At 40.8% G+C, this 20,761-nt stretch overlaps 1 protein-coding gene across 4 annotated transcripts in view; it reads right to left on the bottom strand.

Annotated features, from left to right (window-relative positions):
* Rap1gds1 (Rap1 GTPase-GDP dissociation stimulator 1) overlaps window positions 1-20,761 on the bottom strand; it is a 143,203-nt gene that overhangs the window by 112,326 nt on the left and 10,116 nt on the right. For all 4 annotated transcript variants that reach the window (XM_036190902.1, XM_036190901.1, XM_036190900.1 and 1 more), the window contains exon 2: window positions 7,031-7,138. In XM_036190902.1, the coding sequence (XP_036046795.1) occupies window positions 7,031-7,138 (108 nt within the window). The remainder of the gene's footprint in view (window positions 1-7,030; window positions 7,139-20,761) is intronic.

Raw genomic sequence — 20,761 nt, forward strand, 5'->3', positions numbered from 1 at the left:
AGAAAGCATCTTCAACAAATGGTGATGTCATAACTGGATGTCAATGTGTAGAAGGCTGGAAATAGATCCATATCTGTCACCATGCACAAAACTTAAATCCAAGTGGATCAAAGACCTCAACATAAATCCAGCTACTCTGAACCTGATAGAAGAGAAAGTAGGAAGTACTCTTGAATGCATTGGCACAGGAGATCACTTTCTAAATATAACACCAGTAGCACAGACACTGAGAGAAACAATCAATCAATGGGACCTGTTGAAACTGAGAAGCTTTTGTAGAGCAAAGGACATGGTCAACAAAACAAAGTGACAGCCTACAGAGTGGGAAAAGGTCTTCACCAACCCCACAGCTGACAGAGGGCTGATATCCAGAATATATAAAGAACTCAAGAAATTAGACATCAAAATGCCCAACAGTCCAATTAAGAAATGGGCTATAGAACTAAACAGAGAATTCTCCACAGAGGAAGTTCAAATGGCTGAAAGACATTTAACGAATTGCTCAACATCCCTAATTATCCAGGAAATGCAAATCAAAATGACTCCGAGATACCACCTTACACATGTCAGAGTGGCTAAGATCAAAAGCACAGAAGACAGCTTATGCTGGAGAGGATGTTGGAACTCTCCTCCACTGCTGGTGGGAATGCAAGCTTGTACAGCCACTTTGGAAATCAATATGGCGCTTCCTTAGAAAATTGGGAATCCATCTCCCCCAAGACCCAGCTGTAGCACTCTTGGGCATATACCCAAGGAATGCTCAATCATACCACAAGGGCATTTGCTCAGCTATGTTCGTATCAGCTTTGTTTGTAATAGCCAGAACCTGGAAACAACCTAGATACCTGTCAACTGAAGAATGGATAAAGAAAATATGGTACATATACACAATGGAGTACTACTCAGCAGAGAAAAACAATGACATCATGAGGTTTGCAGGCAAATGGATGGATCTAGAAAAAATCATCCTGAGTGAGGTAACCCAGACTCAGAAGGACAAACATGGTATGTACTCACTCGTAGGAGGATACTAGATGTAAAACAAAGATTACTAGACTGCTACACAACTCCAGGGAGGCTACCTAGAAAACGGGACCCTAGGAAAGACCCAAGGATCACCCAATGACAGAGAAATGGATGAGATCTACATGAACAACCTGGACGACAGTGGGAGTAATGAAGGGCAAGATTTGAGGGAAAGAAAGCTTAGGGGATCAGGAGATCCCAGCTGGATCAAGAACAGAAAGCGAGAATGAGGAATAACAGACCATGATAAATGAAGACCACATGAGAACAGGAATAGGTAGAGTGCTCGAGAGATCCCCAGAAATCCACAATGATATATCCTCTGTAGTCTGCTGGCAATGGTCGAGAGAAAGCCTGATCTGACCTAGTCTGGTGATCAGATGACTAAACACCCTAACTGTCATGCTGGAACTCTCATCCAATAACTGATGGAAGTGGATGCAGAGATCCTCAGACAGGCCCCAGGTGGAGCTCCAGGAGTCCAACTGTCAAGAAAGAGGAGGGACTGCAAGAGCATGAATTGTTGAATCCAAGATTGCAAAAAGCACAGGGACAAATAGCCAAACAAATGGAAGCACATGAATTATGAACCAAAGGCTGTGGAGCCCCTAGCTGGATCAGGCCCTCTGGATAAGTGAGACAATTAAATAGCTTGATCTGTTTGGGAGGCACTCAGTCTGTGGGTCCAGGACCTGTCCTTAGTGCATGAGCTGGCTGTCTGGAACCTTGGGCTTACACAGGGACACTTTGCTCAGTCTGGAAGGAGGGGACAGGACCTGCCTGTATTGAATCCACCAGGTTTAAATGAATCCCCAGGGGTGTCTTGGTCCTGGAGGACATGGGAATGGAGGGGAGGGGCTGGGGGAAAGGTGGGGGTGGGGCGGGAGGGGGGAGGACAGGGGAACCCATGGCTGATGTGTAAAATTAAAACACATAATAATAAAGAAAAAAAAAAACTCCAAAATGTTTAGGCAACCACAGGTAGCTCATTGTTTTAAATTCTCAAATGAAAATGAAATAATCATACTAGAATTTGACAAGCATTTACTACAAGTCATGTAGCTATAAGCAGAATCAAATGAAACCAGAACAAACAGGCTGATTTCTTGGCTGGTGGCCTTCATATATTTACTAAAAATATTTAAAAAGTGAGATCAAAGTGTTTATATGAGTGAATGTTATTAATTTAGATCAGAGATTTATACAGAATACTTGCTCAAGCAAAATGTATTCTATAAAATACAGTGAGTTAGTCAAGTCTTCTAATTTTTCTTTAAAATTTGACATAGACATTAAACTCAGGAAGGGAGGGAATAAAGGAAGAAGAAATCCACATTAAAGCCATATATCAAGGTTAACAATAAAATTCTGATTTCAGTGCCATGAAATAGGCAGCATGGAGGAGGCGTTCCAGCCAGGAGTCTCCCCAGCTAGTAACCTGGGAGCTGCAATGAAGACTGGCCTGGCAAGAGATGTCCAAGGCGGGCAAAGTGGCACAACACTTATCAGGGTCAACAACTGCTTTTTGCTTCAACTTAAGGTCTGCTACATAGGAGAAAACATACGTCTGGTACTGTAAGCTGACCTAGAACCCAAGACTGGGAGCTCATAGGCTCCAGGGGTGAACCTACCTTTATTTTGCTAAATTGACATAGTACCAAACTACCACAGATTAAGGAAGCCTTCAGTCCTCATCAAAGCAGTTTCTCTGTGCAGTGAGTAGTGTTAATGTAGCAACTGACAACTGGTCAAAGCACAGTAGTGACTGTGGAACACTCAGAGACAAATGGGACACGTGCATCACCCCCACACACACACATCCACACCTTAGGGAACACTGAGGAGAAAGGGGCAGACATTTTTAAGTGGCACAAGTTGGGGAGGGGAGGGTGAAACTAACTTCTGGACATGACATGACTGATGTAGTCATAACTCACAGTGCTCTGGTTGCCTGCACAAGATCAAGCCAGCCACCATTCTAGAATGGAGGAGCAAGGGCTCACAAGCTCCAACCCCTAGTGGAGAAGCCACTGGCAATTTACGGTTACTAAGGGGAGGAGAGTCAGTTTTCTTTATGGGTATATTTCCTGGTAAGTAGATCACATTTCAGTGGATGGCCCACCCCCATATGTATCGAGATACTACAAATTAGATCCAATCATTAGCTAAAGGAAAAAAGACATGAAGTGGATAAGGCTAGACTCTAGAGTAGTCAGAGGCAGGAGTGAAGATGATCACAATACACTGCATGCACATGCAAAATTCTCAAAGAACTAGGAAAAGGGAGCCTGGCATCATGGTGTATGCCTTTAATCCTGGCACTTGGGAGGCAGAGGCAGAGGCAGACAGACCACTGAGTTCCAGCCCAGCTACTACTACCTAGTATGACCCTGGCTCAAACACACAAGAAGCAAAAGGAAAGCAAAACTAACAGCAAAGGTGTCTGAAAAGGTCATAAGGAAATCATACTATTATTTACTTACCTAAATTTACATATAGTACAGATACATCTATGTGTATACATATATAATTTAAATGAAAATTTCCACCTGGGCTGGCAATCCTTATCCCCTGCTCCAAAAGCTATAGACTATTGAACAAAACCCACAATACCAGGAATGAGGAACCCCCTTACAAGTTGTTTGTCAGAGACTCCCAAAACATAGAGAGAATGTTGTCCTTGTTGCCTCCTAGAGGTTGAAGTCCCTACTGCTAAAGACACCATGCTCTTTGGACACAGAAACCAGAGGATCTGAGCCTTACCTAACGTGAAAGCCTCTTCCCTGAGGACTAGCTTTCATGTTACCAGAAGGTACAGGCATGCTTCCAAGGGAAGGAACACCAATAGTCCTACCCCACTATGATGCCCATGAACTACAACTATGGCCAACATGGCATGATGACTAAGGATGCAATGGTGACGTTCATGTCTTGACAGTGACCAGCAGCTCTCTAATTGGACTTAAGGCCTTCTCAACAATTGGGAAATTGTACTGGAAACCTAACTGGGTTTGAGGATGTCATGAATCTGGAAGACCCTACAACCACTCCTAGTTACATTCTGAACATTCATCCTATGCCCACAGTTAAATGTGGTTCTCAGCCCTCAAAAAAGAAACTTCTCTTTGCAATAGATGGATACCGTTATGGAAAACCACAACCAATTAAAATTGCAGAGTAGAGTTCAAGGCCTGCCTGGTCTACAGAGCGAGATCCAGGAAAGGTGCAAAGCTACACAGAGAAGCAAAGAGTAAGTGATCATGCGCTCCCTAGCCCCAGCTGACTGATCTACAACCCAACTCCTGCACCTGAGGCTCTGGGAAGGGACACAGTGAAGAGGAGGGGGAAAGACTCTAAGAGCCAAAGAAGCAGACGTTTGCCATGAGACTGTGTCCTAGAAATGTCAGAAAAACTGCACCCATGATGTCTGAACAACATGGCTGCCTGAATAAGACCTGAACACGGACAACACCAGCCAACACGCTGACATGGAAAAGGGAAATCTCACAGGGCCCTGAACACAGGCAAAGAACAGGCAACCAAGGGATTCTGAGAACAAGAGAAACAGTCTTCCCCAGGGTAGAGTAGGGCCCCAGATTGATGAACCAACACCAAGTCATCAGCCTGCGGTCACACACACACAAGCAACACTATGCAGACTGAGCAGGCTTTCTCTATGTATTAAGGAAGGAACTGGAGGGAGTAAGAGGGGGATGGGAGGAGCTGGAGGGAGGGAAGGGAAAGGGTGAATGATGTAATTATATTTTAATTTCAAAAATTAAAAAAAATCTAAAAATATTTTACAATTCTAATTTCAGATTGTAATCATTCATAATATACAGTTCAGATATGCCAAAGTCACAGTTGTAGATACTTCAAAATTATATTTTCTTCAATAATATGCTTTTCAATGACTTTTTAAGTCAAATACAAACCTCAAGAACTTCCTGTGTCAAATTCTTTTAGTAGTCTTAGAAATGAGAACATTTACAAACTTTATGAGACTGCTAAGGAAACACTTTTTCATTATCTTTAGTTCATATTCTGTTGGTTCTGTTAAGCACCTTACGGGTATATGACCTTAAGATTCTGTTTGACACAATTCTAAGACCATTTTCAATACGCAAATTCAACAAGCCTACATGCAGGTTTTGAATGTAATCCAACACTCATACCAGGCAACCTTTCTTCAACCTGTCATTTAAAGGACCTTTACTTCCCTTCGTCACTTTCCTCCCTCAACTCCGGCCTTTCCACACGTTACTAAGGAAACCATCTTTATATCGTCCAGTTTCTAAAGCTAATGGTTTCCTTTAAAAAGTCTTTTCTCCCCTCAAATAAACATGGAGTAAAAAAATGAGCTGACAGTGGAAAACAGAGGAAGGTTATAACAACACAACTCTTAAAAAAACTACGCCGACCCTCGGTCCACTTAAGAGAAGTGTGTTGTGCAAAACCGCCAACATAAGCACTTGTAAAATCAGGTTATCGTGTTCTGTCTGGTTTCTAGACCAACACTATTCAAAAAAACTTCCTATGGTTGTGGGAATGTTTTACATCTGTGCTCTGCATAAGTCATCACCTGGCAGGCTACTGAAAAAGTTCGTTTTAGTGGATTTCACAAAGCATGACCAGCCAAGCTCCTACAGTGATGGGCAGCACAGGATTAGACATTTCTTTTTCTTTACCATCTTGAACACTATGCAAATGTTCTCACTGAACTTCTTGTCTCAACTCATCTGTCATCTCTGCATTAAATGGCTAGACAGAGTTTCAATCTCAAAAGGAAAGGTTACCAAGACTCAAATTTAAAGGCTATGTTACCGTCTGAATATGAAATGCCGCGAGCAACAACCTCATATGTTGAAGCCTGGTCACCAACAGACAATGCTATTCGGGGAGATGGTAGAAACTTCTGGAGTTAGCACTAACTAAAGGAGGTCGATGATGAAGGGTTTTCCTTTAAAAGTCCCAATGCCTCCCTTTCTCTACTTCCTGGTTGCTGGTAGCTGAACAACTCTATCCTACCATGACCCGCCATGATGGACTGAAATCATGAACCAAAAGAAATCTTTTTTCAAGTTGTTCTTGTCACAGTGACAAGAAAAGAAAATCCAGGTTAGCTTCAAAATGTGCCCTTTTCCATGAAGAGAACTGTAATCGATTATTTTGTATTTTCTAGGCAGTTTAAGAAAAACTAAAGAAATAGACTCACCTCTGAGTACTTGAAATTAAAAACATAACAATATACTCTCCCCTAAATTCTTGGACAGGGCTACATAATTAGTCCATGAGGAGAATAGCATAATCAAATACAAATATGGTACAAACAAGTAGATTATGGATAAAATGAAGATCATTTTATACATATCCACTTGCTACGTTAACACAAAAATTAGTGAACAGAAAAAACATGTTCTATCAAATGCAATAACACATTGTGATAGTCAATGCAGAATTATGTGATTTCTCTCTTTGGAATTATTTATCAGACAGTGAACACCAAACTTGGTCCTAGATTTTCAGAAATATAGTTCTTTCCAATGTATTCTATGTATAAATATATGATCTTAAAATAAAATTCTTTTAAAAGCTAAAAGAGAAGCACTAAGAAAAACAATGTGAAGTATTTTAAACCCCCTTTGGTTTCTGCTGTCCCTTCCTTACACATAACTGTTTAGCCTTTTGATTTTTGTTTTGTTATAAAAGCACAAATGTAGGTGTTGGGGGAAAGCCATAATGGCTCCTCTCTGGAGCTGGTATAAATGTCATCACCCCCAATCAATTTCTCTTTTCTTTGACTATCAGCTGGGTTTTGAGTAGTTTTCAGTGAAGGGTGGGTAGGCGGACAGAACATTGGAAACAATTTCAGCATTCAAGAGTAAGATTCAAAAGAATTCAAGATATGTGAATACAAGTTATGTGCCTAAGTATATACCAATTTCTAGACAATGCTAGTCTGATCCTTTTTCGGTCTGGAATTTGAATAAACAATGAAACTTACTATTCTGAGCCAAGGCTTGAAGCAGACAATCCAAGCATCCTTCTAAACAGTCCTCTGTCCTGTCAACAGCCGTTATCTTCAGTTTCTTTAAGGTGTCACTGAGATTATCTGTTCACAGAAAGACAAAAAAACAAAACACTTCAGTATCCTAACCATCACACGGCAAAAGGAAAACCAGTAACTACTAGTGTACAAAAGTTCCTGCTATACTAGTGGTTCTCAACCTTCCTAACGCTGGGACCCTTTAATACAGTTCCTCATTTTGTGGTGACTCCCCCCCATAAAATCATTTTATTGCTACTTCATGACTATAATTTTTCTGTTATGAATCATAATGCAAATATCTGATATACGACCCCTATGAAAGGGTCGCTCAACACCTCCCCAGAACGTTAACCACAGATTGAAAACCATTGCACAAGATAGAATCAGCCTCCATCTATATTCCAAATGGCCCTCCCTGAGCACTGCATGTAATAATCTACTGTAAATTTAAAAAAAACAACTGTCCATTTAACTCAATTATGAGCTAGAAACTCCCTATGTAACTAAAACATCATGAATATCACAGATTATCAATGATTGTTTTCCAATTGCTATGCCTTATAGAAGAAACCAGGTACACTTGAGAAAAATTAGTAATGAAAGCATAGTTTCATAGTTTGCTGCTATTCTCTTCTTTTACATTTATTTATTAACTGTGTGTGTGTATGTGTGTGTGTGTGTGTGTGTGTGTGTGTGTGTATGTGTGTGTGTGTGTGTGTGTGTGTGTGTGTGTGTGTGTGTATGTGTGTGTGTGTGTGTGTGTGTGTGTGTGTGTGTCCACAAGTATGCTCATGTCGGGCACCTTTGTGGACTTGAGGGGCAAGTTTTCTCCTTCTACCCTATGGGTCTCCCAGGGACTGAACTCAAGATGTCAGGTTGGGTGACAAGCACCATCTAACTGCTGAAGCATCTCAGCAGCTCTGTATCTCTGTACAGACAGAAAATAAAAATGAAGGCTTTAGCAAACTAGAGGAACTCATGAAAGTTGGACCAATGGCTGGGGAGCCCCAAGGGACTGGACTAGGTAAGCCCTCTGCATGACTAGACAGTTGTGTAGCCTGATCTGCTGGGGGACCCCTGGTGGTAGGATCAGAATCCATCGCTGGTGCATGAGCAGGCCTTTTGGAGCCCACTCACTACCTATGATGGGATATCCTGTGAAGCCTTGAGGCAGAGGGAAGGGCTTGGACTTGCCTCTACTGGATGTGCCTCCTCATGGGAGGCCTTGCCTTCTTGTGGAGGGCAATGAGGGGTGGGTTGGGAGGGGAGGCTGGGGGGTGGGAGGAGGGAAGAGGGGGATCTTTGATTGGTGTGTAAAATGAATAAAAAAATTGCTTAATAAAAAAATGAAGGTTTAGAAAAGTTGCAATGATTTCAATTAATATTAAATGTGATACAAAGCCTATTTTTATACTACCATTTGAAAAGCGCTTCACATGTATCACTTTAAAAAGCAATACATTCTGGGTTATGATGTTCATTCTCTGCTCCTGAATTCTAAGTTGACTGTCCTAGACCATGGAATCTCAGAATTTACATTTTATTGGGATTTACCAGAGAACTTTTGTTTTATTTCTATTTAAAATGCAAAAGTAAAAACTAAGACTTTTAAAGTTTTATTTTGCAAGTCATCTAAACATGTGTTTTACATGAAAAGTAGTAGTATAAAAACAAAACAACGAAAGTGGCTTGTCATTATAGGCTCTATGTGTAGCTCAGCAGAAGATGGCAGCGTCATCTTTTCTCCTACATGCAGTCTCGTATAATGTGTTGTTTTGATTGAACAGAAGTGGAAAAGACAACCATGTCTTCTACAGACAGCTGGAAAGGTAGTATTTTATGCCCCTCTCAGGTAACTGTGGATATGCTGTGATAGTAGAGCAAAGTTGTACTTCCTCAACAGTTAGCTGCCATGTGAAATCAGAACCAACACTTGATCAATTCCAACTATTACATTAGAATCTGCTGGTCTCTTACACATTAAATCTTTCGTGTACACAGGCTGTTTTTATTTTGCATTAGTCACTTAAAAAACATTAGCCACTGAATTATGTTTATCTCCAAGTGCTGACATACCTCAATAAGTTTTTTCAAATTACTAAATTGATTATATCATCACCAATCTTATTTTTAAAGCAGTATATTAAATATTGGAAAGCTATCTATGTAACAAATGTGACATAAGTTTCCCAAATTTTAATTTTATTTTGAAAATCTAGTTTTATCACCAACAATAAATATAGCTAGTTTTTTTGTTTTTTGTTTTCTCATTTAATCGACAAACTATCAGTGAGAAAGTAAACACAAAGACACGGTCCGTTCTTTCTAATTTAAGGAGACAGGTTCTCCACAGAATGACAAGTACTTCCAACAATCTGCAGCTGCACAAATCTTCTTCACAGCCAACAAATGTGTCTTACACACACTTCCAGTTTCCTATTGTAGTACTTTTAAAATGTAGCCTTAACGGTTGTTTTCAAAAATATTTTTCCTGGGGTAGGAGAGATGGCACAGCAGTTAAGAGGACTGGCTGCTTTTTCAGAGGACCCAGGCTTGGTTCCTAGCACCCACACAGCTGTTCACAACTGTCTGTAACTCCAGACCCAAGGGATCTAAATCCTTCTTCTGGCCTCCAAGGGCTCCGGGAATGCATGCGTGGCAGACATACAGGTAGACAAAACATCCATACACATAAAATAATAAAAGTCTATCATGAACATTCTTAAAGTTTTTTTAAGGTTTATAAAACATGTTAGTATAGACTTAATACTAATACAATCTGACGGATGTACACTAAAACATCAGCAGTGTTTTTTAACTCATAAATACTACACAACTGTACCATTTTCAGTGAAGAAAATCAACACAGTAAAAATTGAAAATAGTGGAACCAATAATAAGATCTTTCTTCCAAATAAGACACCTTCTCTCTCTCTCTCTCTCTCTCTCTCTCTCTCTCTCTCTCTCTCTCTCTCTCTGTGTGTGTGTGTGTGTGTGTGTGTGTGTGTGTGTGTGTGTGTGTACTAGTGACCCAACCTAAGGCCTATACAAGTCTTCCATCACTCAGCTAAATCTCCATCCCAACAGCATATATTTTCATCAAGTTTTGTACATGGCAAGTTTATGGTAATTCTAGAAATATGGTATCCCCACTTGAAAGAGAGGAATGATGTACTCTTTGGGAAAGATTGAATTTAAAAACTTATATCAAGAAGTTTAAAAACAAAGAGCATGCTCTAGTTCAGTGGTTTTCAACCTTGTGAAGTTGCAATGCTTTAATACAGTTCTTCATGTTGTTAACTCCCAACCATAAAATGATTTCATTGCTACGCACATAACTGTAATTTTGCTACTGTTACAAAAGGTAATATAAATATCTGATATGTAGGGTATCTTTTATGTGACCCCCCCAAAGGGGTCGTGACCCACAGGCCAAGAACTTCTGCTCTTAATGCTCAAATTTTCTTTTAACCTGTATGTCCTAATGTTCCCCTAATACTTAGCAAGTACTTAGCTAAAGATTGTTATATTAGATTGGACTGGAGAATAATTTAAAAATAAGTCTCTAAATATAACATTTCTAAACTGAGTACAAACAGGGCTTTTTTTCCTTTTGTTTGGAGTCTCAGTATGTAGCCCTAGCTAAGCCTTGACCATGCTACAAAGACCAGGCTGGCCTTGAGATCAAAGATGCCCTTGCCTCAGTCTCCCAAGTGCTAGGGTTAAACGCATGCACCACTGTGCTTACCCAGTAAAACCAGTTTTAAAGAAACAGTTCAAAATTACAGAACAAAGCAATGCAGTACACTGTAAGAGTAACTCAATAAACACTAATTTTCTGATTTAACTGATCCTGACTACAAATATTAATATCTATGCCTCCAATCCAATCTCCTATATATTTTGCAAACATAACAAATTAAGGAGTCCAAAACTAAATACATAGACTTCCCTCTAAATGTATTCTCCCACCCTGCTCTGTCAGGTCTCTTACTGTCACTCCACACACACCTATCACTGACACTGAAGTCCTTCTGAGGGCTTCCCATCATCACATCTTCAGTAGCACCCTTGACACCCTCTGATCAAGTTCCTTTCCCATGTCATCATCACCTCAGAGGTCATCCTACCAAGGCCTCCTCTTCCTTAGTCCTCCAGGGTCACTCTTTATAAACACCCAGGTCTGACAGCTCATTTTCTATACTGCTGATAGACACTCTCCAGCACACTGTATGGGCACCTTGATGCTGATAGACACTCTCCAGCACACTGTATGGGCACCTTGATGTTGATAGACACTCTCCAGCACACTGTATGGGCACCTTGATGCTGATAGACACTCTCCAGCACACTGTATGGGCACCTTGATGTTGACAGACACTCTCCATCACACTGTATGGGCACCTTGATGCTGATAGACACTCTCCAGCACACTGTATGGGCACCTTGATGTTGATATGCACTCTCCATCACACTGTATGGGCACCTTGATGTTGACAGACACTCTCCAGCACACTGTATGGGCACCTTGATGCTGATATACACTCTCCAGCACATTGTATGGGCACCTTGATGCTGATATACACTCTCTAGCACACTGTATGGGCACCTTGATGTTGATAGACACTCTCCAGCACACTGTATGGGCACCTTCATGTTGACAGACACTCTCCAGCACACTGTATGGGCACCTTGATGCTGATATACACTCTCCAGCACATTGTATGGGCACCTTGATGCTGATATACACTCTCCAGCACACTGTATGGGCACCTTGATGTTGATAGACACTCTCCAGCACACTGTATGGGCACCTTGATGCTGATATACACTCTCCAGTACACTGTATGGGCACCTTGATGCTGATATGCACTCTCCATCACACTGTATGGGCACCTTGATGCTGATATACACTCTCCAGTACACTGTATGGGCACCTTGATGCTGATATGCACTCTCCATCACACTGTATGGGCACCTTGATGCTGATATACACTCTCCAGCACACTGTATGGGCACCTTGATGCTGATATACACTCTCCAGCACACTGTATGGGCACCTTGATGTTGACAGACACTCTCCAGCACACTGTATGGGCACCTTGATGCTGATATACACTCTCCAGCACACTGTATGGGCACCTTGATGTTGATAGACACTCTCCAGCACACTGTATGGGCACCTTGATGCTGATATACACTCTCCAGCACACTGTATGAGCACCTTGATGCTGATATACACTCTCCAGCACACTGTATGGGCACCTTGATGGCTGTAGTTAACGCACTATACTTGTCGATTAGCATAAAGGAGGTGCATACTCAACACTCAGTAAGTGGGTAAATAAAAGGATAAATTCTTTATTTCCAGAAAGCTATCTATTATTGACTTTTGTCTCAAATACTTACAAGTTATGGAGTGCCAACAGAAAAGGAAAGGCAAATGATGCCTGGAAGTTCTCCACAGACTCAGAAATATTAACATGGCATTTTACATTTTAAAATGAGAGCAACAAGGCCAATTTAAGAATCTAGGGTTTTGAGCTTTTTGTTTTAAGATTTATTTTATTTTTAATTATATGTGCATACATGCATGCATACCTGGGCTGGGGTGCCCCTGGAGGCCAGAAAAGGGTGTCAGAGCTCTTGGAGCTGGAGTTATAGGTGGTGTGAGCCACTAGACATGGGTGCTGGTCACTGAACTCAGGTTCTCTCCAGCTTCTTATTTTGCTTTTTGGAGAGGGGACTCACTATGTATCACAGGTCAGTATGGAACTCAATCCTCCTGCCTCAGCCACCCAAATGATGGTTAGAGGTATGCATCACCACTTCCAGCCCAATTTATACATTTGAAGATATAAAGTATTTAACTAAACTAACACAGAACAATCCATTTGCTTAAGAACTCTTAATTAAGGCCAGGTGTGGTGGCGCATATCTCTAATCCCAGCACTAAATCCCAGATTTAGGCAGTTGGAGTTCTGTGAGTTCTAGGCTAGCATGGTCTAGAAAGAGACTCCATCTCAAAAAAAAAAAAAAAAAAAAAAAAAAAAAAAAAAAAAAAAACCTTAATTGGTTCAAATAAAAAAACTTAGTCTTTCTATAGAAATAGTTATTGCCCTATAGTAATGTGAAAACATTTTAGGGAAAGCTCATTAAATTCTTCATCCAGAGAAGTTCTCGACCTGTGGGTTGTGACCCCCATGGGATTTGCATAGCAGATGTAAATCAGACATTTACATTATGATTAGTACAGTGACAAAATTACAGTTATGAAGTAGCAATGAAAATAATTTTATGGTTGGGGGTCACTACAACATGAGGAACTATATTAAAAGATCCAAGCATTAGGCAGGCTGAGAACCACTGATCCAGAGGCAGCTGAAGCTATGACAGATGCCAGCATTTTAAATTAAGATCAATACTTAAAGAAACCTTACTGTGAATCTACTTATAAAACAGTGTTAAAATGTTTCACATCATGATTTAAGTAGTGATTATATGAACACATTTATCAAAACTCACCTAATAGTCATTCACATCTGAGTACATGTGAATTATCTTTCAATTTTGAAGGCATATATTGGAAAATAAAATGATTAAGCAAACAACTTTTTTCCTACTGGCCTCAAGCTTCCTAATGGAACATTATCTATCACAGTGACACCTCCAGCCCTCTCTGCCTCCCTCGGCATTAACTGATGAGATTAACGTGCCCAGAAGAGCCAGGGCAGTGCTGTGCGTCTCAGCCCAGCTAACTGGGAGGTGAAGACAAAAAGGTCGTGTGAGCCCAGGAGTTCAAAACATCAGCCTCAGCGACACAATGAGAGTCCAGTTCTAAAGCTAGAGGAGTGGATATAGGAGCTTCAGCCCCTTTTGTGGTCTTGTCTGTTTTGTTTTTCAAGACAGGCTTTCTCTGCGTAACAGCTCTGGCTGTCCCCGAACTCTGTAGCCCAGGCTGACCTCGAACTCAGAGAGATGTGCCTGCCTCTGCCCTCCGAAGTGATGGCAGGAAAAAAACCTTGAATATTAAAGAAGGTAATATAAGTGAGCCAATTTCTTAAAATTAGTTCTTATGACACTGTCCTACAAAAGCATGGTCTAGCAGCAATATAAATATTAAATATGCTTCATAAGTACATATACATACACATGATGTGGTAAGGATTTACCTGAACAAAAATTACTATGTGCTGGGCGGTGGTGGCGCACACCTTTAATCCCAGCACTTGGGAGGCAGAGGCAGGAAGATCTCTGTGAGTTCAAGGCCAGCCTGGTCTACAGAGCGAGATCCAAGAAAGGCGCAATGCTACACAGAGAAACTCTGTCTTGAAAAACCAAAATTACTATGCAAAGTGCATATGTGCAGTACTTAGGAGACAATTTAGATAGCATTTAAGAAGTAGGAATGCTAATAATGTTTGGAAAAAAACAAAATTAATAAGCTATTCCATTTAATGAAAACTCTAAACTTCATAAATTATACACTCTTTATTTTTGGTTTATGTATAGCTCTAGCATATACTGTAACTATTCATAGGCATGAGTTTGCTCCCAATACGGGCTACAAGTGGCAATAACACTGAAACCCTGCATTTCCTCAGCATGTATCCACTCTAATGTTAATTTTTATTGTCAACTTGACAGGATTTAAAATCATCTGAACACAAAGATATATCTAGAGTGCATTTCTAGTAACACTGAACTAAAGAGAGAAGACTCAATATGAACGTGAGCAGCACCATCTCATGGGCTGGGGGCTAGGACCAGAGGAAATCGAGTCAGACTTAAGGCTGTGAGTTCCAGGCCAGCCAGGTTATATAGAGAGACCCTGTCTGAAAAAAAAATGCAAAAAGGTGGCAGAATGTGTGTATGTGTGTGTGTGTGTGTGTGTGTGTGTGTGTGTGTGTGCTTGCGCGTGCGCGCGCGCGCGCACTGAGCATCTGCATTCATCACCGGCTGCCTTCTAACTGCAGGTGTGACTATCAGCTGCCTCCAGTCCCTGCCACCGTGACTTCTCTGCAATGATGGGCTGTGCTCTCAAACTGGCAAAAAGGAGCCCTCTTTCCTTCCGCCGCTCTGTCAGTGATGGCAGTGATGAGAAAGGGGACTAATGCACCTGTTATTTACCTGTGGGGTGGAGCTCTTCCTTCACCCTGCAAACTAACTGTAACAGCACATCGCCCATCACTGCCTCTTCCACTGCAGACAAAGCTAAGACTTCACCCAAAATAAGACCAGATGAATTTAGTCAACTTCTAAAAAGCGGCTGATTCCACAACTTAAGTAACTTTCTAAGTTGACTGATTCAGATTGAATGCAAATTGATTCAGAAAATTATTTTTTCAGATGTTCATACAGTTCCAATTTTGTGGGTTTCTTTTCATTTCTTTAGTATTATATTTTTGTGTATATAAAACTCTATTAGTATACTTTTATTAGATGAGAAATTCGAACATTTTCACATTATTCTCCTGAGTGAAAATGTAATAGATCCTGACAACATAGCATTCATTTTTCCATGTCCTGTACTTACATCTTGTTACAAATTACGATATAAATTGCCTTGACTAAGAAATATTTTTATTATGACAAAAATAATGACTTCATATGACTGTGGGGTTGCTTCTCTTGTTATTTCAAAAAGCTGGTACAAAACTTTTTCAGCAACCTTCTTTCCTATAAAAAACATTGTGAGTAGCCAGGTGGTTGTGACATATGCCTTTTAATCTCAGCACTGGGGAAGCAGAGGCAGGCGAATCTCTGTGAGTTTGAGGCCAGCCTGTTCTGCAAATCGAGTTCTAGAACAGTCAGAGCTACACAGTGAAACCCTGTCTCAAAAACAAACAAATAAAAAACGAAAAACCAAAAAACACCACTGTGAGCAATAACCACCTCCTCACCCCGACCTCTTTTTTCAGGCTGTGGCTGAGGGCTTTGAGTTCAATCTACCATAAGTAAATGTTCCAATAATGAGCTACAACCCAGATCTCATGCGTTCTGAAATGTCATGAAGATTATTTCAATTAAGAGAGATACCACTGTCTTACTATAGTCGAGTTTAAGTAGAGAGTCAGCCGATCTTCATGATTTCAATACTAAACATTAATGCTTAAGAACAGGGCACAGTTAAATTTTATTTCACATACACCAAAGAGTTCTATTTTCTGTTTTACATTGTCAATATGGCTTTAGCATACAACATGATAGAAATTACAGATCAATACATTATCTTTTGTATTTAGTCACAGAGCAAGTCACAGTAAGATCCAGGCTTAATTCTTTAAGAACTGAACAAGAAAAATGTTTGGGGTAATGTATTCTCCACAGGTTCCTAAATGGAAAGATTTACTATAGTTCCATACCAAATAGTGGTCAATAACCAAGATGTTATAAGACAATGAAGGAAAAAAATCAATGCAGACAAATTAACACAGCTTGATAGCATGTTAACACTTTTAAAAGAAAGCCACGAACCACACTGGCACAATGCTGATGAACGTGACCTGCCAATACCAAGCTGCTGTGGACTGCTGAAATGACTAGAGGGGAACCCCAGAAGGAACCAAATGGGACCAATAGACTTTCGAACCTCACTTCAACACACTGGTAAGCTAACGTCCACAACAAAGAGTTGTGTGAACACAAAAATAAAATACCCACTTAAAACATATCCCCCTGTTACAGTTCCTTACAACTATGGTGCCTGCAAGACCACCTAAGACCTCACAATACCAGCACTCTTTCACAAAGATTCTTCCAGAATAATGTCTCAGTAGTTTATTATCCTGTGCTTCCCATCTAAGGCTCCATTTTATTTTTTTCTTAACTCTCACATTCCACTTAGCTCCTCAAGTTAGTACACAGGGTTAGACTTAATACTGAGGCTGCGAGCATCAGCTCCTTCAGCATCAACTCAAGTACCTGCTTATGATGCATTGTTGGTTCCTGGCACTTAAGTTCAAGTTCTGCCCCAGATCCGAGGATATGTCTGACAGCAGAGGAAAACTACAGAACAGATTCAGACAAACTCTTAAGCTTATAATGGAAACAGAAGGCATGACTATTAAAACATTAATACATCACATACTTAAAACAAAAGAATAAAATCTAAACAAAAGATTACATCAGGCATCAACTAACTTATCTGCATTTCATGTGCAAGTCCACCTGACGACCTGGCCTGTAAACCCCAAGCTAGAGAGGCAGGTCTGAGGAGAGGGCTCAAGCTACAAAGACGGCAGCATAGGAACCGGGTGTGCTTCTGGAACTCCAGTGTTGGGGATAGGGGCACATACAGGAGCAGATCCCTGCAGCTCTCTGGCCAGCCAGGTTAGCTGAATAGGTGAGTCACAAAGTCAGCAAGACTCTCTCCCCCAAAAAGGAAGGAAGGAGGAAAGGGAGCAAGCAGAGGCTGGAGAGATTTTTTTTTTTCCCAGTGTCAAATGCCTGGAAGTTACAGCTTTTACCACATCCTCTCTTCTTCTCCTGCACTCATGCAGTTCTGCACAGTTGAGTCCACACCAGCTCAGCACCACTCAGTCCAGAAGTGTTCACAGCACCGCCTCTGCACTCCTTGAAGTAGGTAGGCTGGAGGCCTGCCTCAGTCATACGCAGAAGCGCTTCCAGTTCCTGCTGAATGCTTCTCTAGCTCCGGGTTCTAGCACTACTTTGCACAGTTCTCACTTCCTTTTGCAATTCTCTGTGTCCTCGCCGCAGCACGGTCAGCCTTTTTTCTTCAGAGCTGTTCTCATAGGTCAGGTGACCATGGAGGAGCTCTGGCCTGTGCAAACTCAAGTGAACGGTTCCTCAGAAGGCTGGCAACTGGGACTGTAGCTTAGTGGAAGCATGTACAAGTTTAGTATATGCAGGGCTCTGGGTCTGACCAGAAAGAAAGGTCAGAATAATGAAACTGCGTATTTCAATGAAAATCCGCTTTCTCCTCTTCAGATACCCTTTCTTGGGTGTATCTTACCCTTCAGAATTCCCTAGTCTATCACTGCTCAATAATTTAACAGTAAATATTCTGTTTAATTTACTGTGTGCTGAGCTGGGAAAATAGAGAACATGAGTTCAGTCCTCAGAATTGACAGAAAAATGTTGGGTTGTTTTTACTTCTAATCCTAGAGCTGTGAGGCAGAGCCTGCAGGCTCTTAGGATTGCTGGCTAGACAGTCTGGCCTAATTAATGAACTCCAGACCATTGGGAGACCCTGTCTCAAAGGAGGAAGACGTAAGCATACATACATATATGCAAAACACACACCACACACACACACACACACACACACACACACACACACACAGGCACACACACAGGCACGCACGCACGCACCCTACCTAAAATATTTACTGTATGGAAGAGATCATTTCCCCTAGATGTCTTGGCATTTCTGTGCCATTATAATTATCTGAAGGGGAAAGAAATGTAAGGTACAATAAAAATAAGGCTCCCTCTCTGGAGACACTCCACAACTGCATAATACCCTCTTCTTTCTGGAGATTTGTTTTTAACTCATTTTTAAGGAACTACACAGAGCGATGCTTTCTTCTTTGCAAGGGAAGATTTATGTAACAGATAAAGGTATGTGTGTATATTTATTGGCTGGTACCCTACATAAGCCTTTGGTGTCTTAGGTTTAGTGTTCTTCTGCAGTACACGCTTCCATGTGTAGATAGCACCAGGTTCTTAATCACATCACCCAACTGAGATTTGGGCTTAAAGAGCAAGCTTTAATATGCTCAAAGTGGGGCCTGGAAAGATAGCTCAGCGGTTAAGAGCACTGGCTGCTCTTCCAGTGGACTCTGGTTCAATTCCCAGTATCCATATGGTGACTACTAACCACCATCTGTAACTCCAGTTCCAGGGGATCTAACACCCTTGACCTACTTGGGCACCAGGCACACAAGTGGTACACAGACATACATGCAAGCACCCAAATAAAATATTTTTTAAATGCTCTGAACAATAAGCTATGTCTTCAAACATATATATTTCGTGTTTCCTGTAATAGTTTCTATCTAACGAATATTCTATGGTTTGTCTCCTGATTGGACATGGACAGATACAGATCCATAAATAGCCTTCTTGAGAATTGAGGAGCTATGTGAAGAAGGACTAAACACGTATAAGGTGATCAAAAATTAAGAAGATAACATTAATTTTCTATTTATTCCAATATGAACTAGATACCCATCAATCACTAAACATCACACTCAATGCTAAAGACACAAAGATGAATACAACATAGCTCTCCCCAGTTTTCACAATACAGAAATTACTTTTTTATTTTTATTTCTGTGAGCGTTACCTTTGCATATTCCAGTTAATTCCCAGAGGCAACTTGTTTTAGCACTTCTCATGTATCCTTCCATGTACACAGTACACATACACCCCTTCAAAACATAAGCAACTCAAATGCTAAAAATGACTTGTTGACTCATTTTTGGAAGATGGTGATTACTACTGAATAAAATAATACTCTGCCATACAGTGACCATCATTTACAGACAAAAATCTCCATATGTGAAACCCCAGAAAAACACAGGAAGTATTTGCTTACTTTTATGATGAATTTTAGTATCCATCTGTTTCTTACTAAGGAAATGCTCCAATTATCATCATTCAACAAATCATAACCAAACTTATTGGCATTAACCAAAAGCCATTATATTATGTGCACAGATTCCATTCCATGAGCTAGGAACATGCACATTCATGCTGTGGATTGCTTATCTTCCCACAAAGTTCAGACTTCCTATGCTGAGTCTTAAGAGACTTGGGGTGACTCTGTAGTGCCCCACTGGCTGGATCTGGAACATCATCTCAACATGCAATGGGTTCATTTACTCACAGGTCTGATGACTAGCCCAGGAGGGCTTGAGCACAAGGACTGCTTGCCTAAGTCCTGACACTAACACATCTCCACAAGGCTTCATTCACTTCCCACAGCAGCCTTGAGGTACACAGACTTCTCCGGGCTGCAGACAGACCAGTGCTGCTGCAAAGAAGCATCATTAACTTCTATGACTGGGACAAGAAAGTCACTCAGTATCACTCCTGCTGAATTCTGTATTCAACTGATATATCCAGATTCTACAATAGATCCCAACTCTCAAAGGGGATAGCAAGTTATAGACAATTATGCGGGGCAAGAGCTTGTTATAACATCTTTGAAAAATATAATCTGCTGTAATAATAATGTTCAATGCATGGCTATTTGAGTACAATAATCATGTCTCTCTTTGTTGGTTTAACTTCTGAATGTAAGATCAAGTTTTCCAAACATGATTATATTTTCAGCTTTGGAAACAGATGTTCACATTCACATATCTTATAAAATACCTGCAACTTTCTTGTGAAGTAAGTACTGTCAACCAAGTTGAATACAGAAGCTGAACAACTTGGCCAGAATTCATCCCAACGCTGGGATGAATCAAAGTTCCGGCCCTTCTTCTGTCCAGACAGTTAGCACTCCGCACAGCTAAGTGAAACTCACTCTGTGCAGACCAGAACTGTGCAAAAATAAGAACTCTCTGTAGGCTGTGTTATGTAGATGGACGTTCTACAAGAACGAAAATTTCCAGCCAAATTAACCAGTTGCACTAGGTAACAACTGTCTATATGTCTGAATTTGTAATTAAAAACAAAACAAACAGTGAAATATGGCAGGGGACAGTCTCTGCC

This window comes from Onychomys torridus, chromosome 6, assembly GCF_903995425.1.
Source record: "Onychomys torridus chromosome 6, mOncTor1.1, whole genome shotgun sequence".
Classification (NCBI taxonomy): Eukaryota; Metazoa; Chordata; class Mammalia; order Rodentia; family Cricetidae; genus Onychomys; species Onychomys torridus.